The 7,773-nt window shown below is 45.7% G+C and overlaps 1 protein-coding gene across 3 annotated transcripts in view; it reads left to right on the top strand.

Annotated features, from left to right (window-relative positions):
- The window catches only part of LOC111949894 (zinc finger protein neuro-d4), a 104,778-nt gene that overhangs the window by 63,785 nt on the left and 33,220 nt on the right, over positions 1 to 7,773 (top strand). For 2 of the 3 annotated variants that reach the window (XM_070434038.1, XM_023967230.2), the window contains exons 6-7: positions 266 to 361; positions 3,472 to 3,550. In XM_070434038.1, coding sequence (XP_070290139.1) covers positions 266 to 361; positions 3,472 to 3,550 — 175 coding nt within the window. The remainder of the gene's footprint in view (positions 1 to 265; positions 362 to 3,471; positions 3,551 to 7,773) is intronic. The other variant, XM_070434037.1, reaches the window with a different exon arrangement.

Here is a 7,773-nt window from a genome sequence, read left to right as displayed (position 1 = left end):
AGAGCTTCAGCCCTCCTGGAGCAGCAGCAGGAACTCACTGGGTAGCTGAGCATTCTTTATTGTGGGGGCTAATGGGTGCTAGGCTTATTCTGGAGAGACTTCAGCCCTCCCTGGAGCAGCAGCAGGAACTCACTTGGGTAGCTGAGCATTCTTTATTGTGGGGGCTAATGGGGTGCTAGGCTTATTCTGGAGAGAGCTTCAGCACTCCCTGGAGCTCCTCCTTGCTGATATCTCCTCTGATGTTCTGGTGTGTTTGCTGCTCCAGAAGCTGCTGGTCGGTGATTTCCCCCATGAACTGGAAGCGGAGGAGATGGAAGAGGACGTCCCCAAACGCAAGAACCGCAAGAACCGCGAAGGACGGGTAAGACAAGGGAAACGCACAGGAACGTACAGCCACCTACTGTCCCTGTATTGTTGGCACTGCAAAGGGCAACATTGTCCTCTCGCAAATACACAAGTGCTATGAGTTAAGATCTGATACTTCAGCTTGCAGTTTCATTGCATGTACAGGGTGTATCCTCGTGGATACCAAATCTGGTCCAAATAAACTTCCTTCTCACATTTCACTCATGTTATAATTTCACTCATCCTGTCTATTTCAAATGTTACTGTGTTTGAAATGTTACTTTAATTTCACACATCCTCTCTTCTGTTTCAACTTCCCGTTAACAAAGTGTTATCTATCAAGATAAGTAACTTATAGAAATACCATTTAAGGATTGTTTTAAGGTGGAGATATGGTTATTCTGTTGTAGTCATGCTCAATGCTGTTGGTTGGTCATCAATCAACAAGATAATTGAAATAAACATGCTTATTTGATTTCATAATATGCACCATTTAAAACGGCCAAACTCTATTCACAACAGTATTCAGTTGGTAAGAGACACATTCAGTAAATACTAGGAATAGATTGTCCACCATCTACAGTTGAAGTCAGAAGTTTACATACACTTAGGTTGGATTCATTAAAACATTCTTTCAACAACTCCACAAATTTCTTGTTAACAAACTATAGTTCTGGCAAGTCGGTTAGGACATCTACTTTGTACATGACACAAGTCATTTTTCCAACAATTGTTTACAGACAGATTATTTCACTTATAATTCACTGTATCACAATTCCAGTGGGTCAGAAGTTTACATACACTAAGTTGACTGTGCCTTTAAACAGCTTGGAAAATTCCAGAAAATTATGTTATGGCTTTAGAAGCTTCTGATAGTCTAATTGACATCACTTGAGTCAATTGTACCTGTGGATATATTTCAAGGCCTACTTTTAAACTCAGTGCCTCTTTGCTTGACATCATGGGAAATTCAAAAGAAATCAGCCAAGACCTCCATAAGTCTGGTTCATCCTTGGGAGCAATTTCCAAATGCCTGAAGGGCATGTACAAACAATAGTACGCAAGTATAAACACCGTGGGACCACGCAGCAGTCATACCGCTCAGGAAAGAGACGTGTTCTGTCTCCTAGAGATGAATGTACTTTGGTGCGAAAAGTGCAAATCAATCCCAGAACAACAGCAATGGACCTTGTGAAGATGCTGGAGGAAACAGGTACAAAAGTATCTATATCCACAGTAAAAGGAGTCCTATATCGACCTAACCTGAAAGGCCGCTCAGCAAGGAAGAAGCCAGTGCTCCAAAACCGCCATAAAAAAGCCAGACTACGGTTTGCAACTTTTTGGAGAATTGTCCTCTGGTATGATGAAACAAAAATAGAACTGTTTGGCCATAATGACCATCGTTATGTTTTGGAGAAAAGGGGATGCTTGCAAGCTGAAGAACACCACCCAACCGTGAAGCACAGGGGTGGCAGCATCATGTTGTGGGGGTGCTTTGCAGCAGGAGGGACTGGTGCACTTCACAAAATAGATGGCATCATGAGGATGGAAACGTGGAATATATTGAAGCAACATCTCAAGACATCAGTCAGGAAGTTAAAGCTTGGGCAAATGGGTCTTCCAAATGGACAATGACCCCAAACATCCTTCCAAAGTTGTGGCAAAATGGCTTAAGGACAACAAAGTCAAGGTATTGGAGTGGTCATCACAAAGCCCTGACCTCAATCCTATGGAAAATGTGGGGCAGAACTGAAAAAGCATGTGCAGCAAGGAGGCCTACAAACCTGACTCAGTTACACCAGCTCTGTCAGGAGGAATGGGCCAAAATTCACCCAGCTTATTGTGGGAAGCTTGGTGGAAGACTACCCGAAACGTTTGACCCAAGTTAAACAATTTAAAGGCAATGCTAACCAAATACTAATTGAGTGTATGTAAACTTCTGACCCACTGGGAATGTGATGAAAGAAATAAAAGCTGAAATAAATCATTCTCTCTACTATTATTCTGACATTTCACATTCTTAAAATTAAGTGGTGATCTTTACTGACCTAAAACAGGGAATTTTTACTCGGATTAAATGTCAGGAATTGTGAAAAACTGAGTTTAAATGTATTTGGCTAGGTGTATGTAAACTTCCGACTTCAACTGTATGTGAAAATGTGATCGTATTATAAATGTGTATTTGAATGTTTCAGGACTCTTGGAAGATTAGTCCAAATGATGACTAAAAGAGATATTAATCAAATCAAATCAAATCAAATGGAGATAAAACAGCCATCCATCTCCCTGAATGGGACAGTCACAGGCTGCTCCCTCCTTCCAGTTCCCTTTCCAATTCAGAGAGCTAGCTGACTCTCTTGTCTAGTACGTAGGACCCACTGCAAGTTATGCAAACTCCAAAGCCTCTCAAGTGGTGCTATCAATTCCTCGTGGAAGCCCTCTCTCTCCTCCTGCTGTACTGAGGGGTGAGAGGGAAGCATCGGCAGCTCCTTATCCATTCTAGCTCTCTCCTCTCCTCTCCTCTGCTCTGGCTGGCTCTCCTCTTCCTCTCTTTCGGCCCCTCTCCTCTCTCCTGCCCGCTCCTCTTCTCTCAGGCTGTCAGCGGTACAGTAGCAGCCGTGCTTGAGTACTAAGGAGCCATATTCCTTTTCCCTCTCAGCTTTAAAGATAAAACAGATACCAACTCGTATCTCAGTTCACTATACTCAATTCATACATTTTGGGATGGAGTCATTTTTGAAGTGTTAGTAGTGTATGAATTGTGCGGGCATTAGATACAGTACAATCTGTGGCATTAGATGCAGACACAGTATTTCGATCATGCAGTGAGTTATCAGATCACGTACATGGACATTCTAAATAACTCTTATTAGACGAGAAAGGCTTCTCCTCTCTCCGTCCTGTGTGAAGCCTCGCTGCAGGCTGTAACGACTGTATCTGTCATCCAAACAGCAATGTTGTTATTGGAGCTTGAAGTTCCTGTTAGGTGTCATCAACCCCGCCTGTCTGAGGAAAGGGTGATTAGAGGAGGGGGGCACCTGTTAAGTAGCAGATGATTGGTGTGTAGGAGTGTGGTGTGTGTGTGTGTGGTGTGAACTCCGTTCACCCGTCTGTGTTCTCCTGCAGGCCTGTGGTGTAGGGGGTATGAGGAAGAGACAAGACCCCAGCACCATTGAGGACAGGGACAAGCCGTACGTCTGTGACAGTAAGTAAGCACGCAGCACGCACGCACGCACACACACACACACACACAACACATGTCTAAGAGCCATAGACAACATTCTTACTGCAGCCTAAACTACGCTGGCAAGCATATGGCTGCTGTCTCCACTCTCACAAAGCAAGCAATTCTCTCACTGCCAATGTTATGAGGACACTCCTCTAGTGGAATGAGTCTGCTAGAGGCAACACACATGAATACGGAACACTATAGAGCATATCATAGAGCAATATTCCAACTAAACACATGTGACATGGCATTAGTAGGTGATTGGATTGCAGCAGATTCATTCATTGTGAGTGTATCTATTTTCAGTGAGCACAATTGTGTTCAGTCATGTATTTATCTGATGTATAGATATGTAATGATGATTGGGCTACATTTAGTTCTGTCTCTTGATTTTGTGTGTGTGTGTGTGTTTTCCAGTCTGTGGGAAGCGCTATAAAAACGCCCGGGCCTGAGCTACCACTACACTCACACACATCTAGCGGACGAGGAGGGAGAGGAGGACTCTGAGCGACACACCCTGCCCTTCCAGCGCAAGAACAACCACAAGCGTGAGTCATATGTTACAGCGTGGTCTATGCTCTACCCTGAGGCTGCTGCTGCACTATGCCATGTGTTACAGCGTGGTCCACGCTCTACCCTGAGGCTGGCTGCTGCACTATGCCATGTGTTACAGCGTGGTCTACGCTCTACCCTGAGGCTGCTGCTGCACTATGCCATGTGTTACAGCGTGCTCTACGCTCTACCCTGAGGCTGGCTGCTGCACTATGCCTGTGTTACAGGGTGTCTACGCTCTACCCTGAGGCTGACTGCTGCACTATGCCATGTGTTACAGCGTGGTCTACGCTCTACCCTGAGGCTGGCTGCTGCACTATGCCATGTTACAGCGTGGTCTACGCTCTACCCTGAGGCTGGCTGCTGCACTATGCATGTGTTACAGCGTGGTCTACGCTCTACCCTGAGGCTGACTGCTGCACTATGCATGTGTTACAGCGTGGTCTACGCTCTACCCTGAGGCTGGCTGCTGCACTATGCATTGTTTACAGCGTGGTCTACGCTCTACCCTGAGGCTGACTGCTGCACTATGCCATGTGTTACAGCGTGTCTCTACGCTCTACCCTGAGGCTGACTGCTGCACTATGCCATGTGTTACAGCGTGCTCTACGCTCTACCCTGAGGCTGACTGCTGCACTATGCCATGTGTTACAGCGTGCTCTACGCTCTACCCTGAGGCTGACTGCTGCACTATGCCATGTGTTACAGCGTGGTCTACGCTCTACCCTGAGGCTGACTGCTGCACTATGCCATGTGTTACAGCGTGCTCTACGCTCTACCCTGAGGCTGACTGCTGCACTATGTCATGTGTTACAGCGTGGTCTACGCTCTACCCTGAGGCTGACTGCTGCACTATGTCATGTGTTACAGCGTGGTTACGCTCTACCCTGAGGCTGACTGCTGCACTATGCCATGTGTTACAGCGTGCTCTACGCTCTACCCTGAGGCTGGCTGCTGCACTATGCAATGTGTTACAGCGTGCTCTACGCTCTACCCTGAGGCTGGCTGCTGCACTATGCCATGTGTTACAGCGTGGTCCACGCTCTACCCTGAGGCTGGCTGCTGCACTATGCCATGTGTTACAGCGTGCTCTACGCTCTACCCTGAGGCTGCTGCTGCACTATGCCATGTGTTACAGCGTGGTCTACGCTCTACCCTGAGGCTGACTGCTGCACTATGTCATGTGTTACAGCGTGGTCTACGCTCTACCCTGAGGCTGACTGCTGCACTATGCCATGTGTTACAGCGTGCTCTACGCTCTACCCTGAGGCTGGCTGCTGCACTACGCCATGTACCCTCCGCTCGCATGTCACGTCAGAGCAACCCAAGCTAGACGCAGTATCCTACAGAATGTTACTACAAGCAACTTGCAATGTCTTTGCGGCACACAGTGTGTGAAGTACACGCTGATGTACAGTAGTAGCGTTTATGTTGCTGCTGCATGGCTTTCTGTAATGCTGTTTGATTACCTGGCCCAGAGTTAATTGGCTGAACAGGGACATGAGAGGAAGGGTATTTTTTTGTCCCTCTCTCTCCCTAGCACATTCCATGTCCGAGCTGGTAATTTACACTGAGAGAGGTAGCATCCCAAATGGTACTTTGTAGGGAATAGGGTGTCATTTGAGACGCAGACAGAAACACAGCTGTAGTCGTCCCCACATCAATGCCTTGTAGAAAAATACCATTTACTTCCTAGACTTAATTGGCTGAGCTCTGTTTTAAATTGGCCTGTCTTAGTGGATTGTGCGTCACTGGGTCCTGGTGCTGATGCTCTGTGTGTGTGTGTGGTGTGTGTGTGGTGTGTGTGGTGTGTGTGTGTGTGTGTGTGTGTGTGTGTGTGTGTGTGTGTGTGTGTGTGTGTGTGTGTGTGTGTGTGTGTGTGTGTGTGGTGTGTGTGTGTGTGTGTGTGTGTGTGTGTGTGTGTGTGCTGCAGTTTTAGGACTCTGCAGGGTGAAAAAGAAGAGAATGACTGCATTTGAGAGGTTTAATTCCTCCCTTCTTCTCTTCCTGCCACACACACGCACACACACACACACACACACACACACACACACACACACACACACACACACACACACACACACACACACACACACACACACACACACACAACACACACACACACAACACTAAATACGCACTATCCACCGTACATACATGCACAAAACTACATTCTCTTATGAAATGCAAATAGAACCCTATTGTGTGTGTCTGGTGTGTGTGTGTGCATGTTCTATCTTTTGGTTGCAGATGCACCCCTCCTTTATATTACCCCATATATAATAATGATATAACATGAATGGTTATAATGAAACTGGTCCATACATTATTCATGTAATATTCTTCCTAAAAATATGTCTAGACTAGAGTCTGTAAGCCTGGTCCACTCACAAGGCAATTTAAAGGAAAACTCCATCCAAAAACTATCTTTGATTTGTTTCATTAGTCCATTGTTGACATAGTCCCAAATGTTTTGCAGGTCAGCAATCAAGTTTAATACATATACGTTTCAAAATGCAGAAACCGAGAGTGGAAGATCGCTGAAATCCAAAGTCTCTTCTTCTCTTTTATTTAATTTTCCCCCCTATCATTCTCTTCTCTTTCTCCCTTTTCCATCAGTTTATAAATTACAGATTATTCCACTAGGAGATGAGATTCTACACACACATTCCCCTCTATTCTCTACCTATCGCTCCCTCACTCTCATCGCCAGTTTACCATGCTTTCTTTCTTTCCTTTCCCGCTTCTCTCTGAATCTCTCTCTCCATTTCTTCTCCTCTTTCTCCCTCTTCTGCATTTGTCTTATGACTTTATCCATCGTTTTAATTTCTTCATTTTTCTGTATTTATTTCCATTGCAGGAGTGGAAGCCGATTGTTAAAATGAACTGCAACATTAAAATTCATGGCTGCCTCTCAGTTTTTTTTTTCATAAGTGAGAGAGGCAGGGGTGGTGGGGGCTGGTTTTGGGCATTGATGAGATGGGGAGGAAGGGAGGGTGTTTTACTTTCGAGGGCGGCCCTCTGGTGTGCACCTGAAAATTGGTTTTGTGAGCAGAAAGAGTCCAGGCAGTTCTCGTTACGTCCTCTCCCAAATCAGAATTGAGATTCCGAGTCTGGTTTATCTGGACGGACAGACGGTCGGAGGAGTGAGAGAGCAGGAGGGAGGATGGAGGGGTGGAGGGGGTAACATGTAATTGAGCCGTTTGAAGGTCAGCGTCCTTTGTTCCTGTTGTTCATTTTCTATATTTATTTATTTTCACATTTTTCTCCCCAGTTTCACCTCACTCACAAAATGGCTTCACTCGCCTTGGTCCGCCAGTGTGAGAAGGAATCCTTGTAATCAGCTATAAGGACAAAATTAATTATGTATCAAACCTAAAAAGGCGTCCTGGCTGTCTGTTCCCTCTTTCTCTTTCTCTCTCTGTGGGGTAAATACTACATGTGGAATATATCTGTGAGTGGTGGTTGGTTCTGTTCCAGCAGGTTCACATGTGATGAAAGTCCTGCAGTAAGAGAGAGAGGGTGGTCTTTTAATGAGGTCTGGTGACAGTGGAGGGCCTGTGTCATTGTAGGGACTGGAACGTTCAGACAGATGCACTGACACTATAGAGGCTCTAGTCTAGAGCGCCCAGTTCAATTGTAATTAA

Source organism: Salvelinus sp. IW2-2015, linkage group LG22, assembly GCF_002910315.2.
Source record: "Salvelinus sp. IW2-2015 linkage group LG22, ASM291031v2, whole genome shotgun sequence".
Lineage (NCBI taxonomy): Eukaryota > Metazoa > Chordata > Actinopteri > Salmoniformes > Salmonidae > Salvelinus > Salvelinus sp. IW2-2015.
This window is presented reverse-complemented; position numbering and strand designations above follow the sequence as displayed.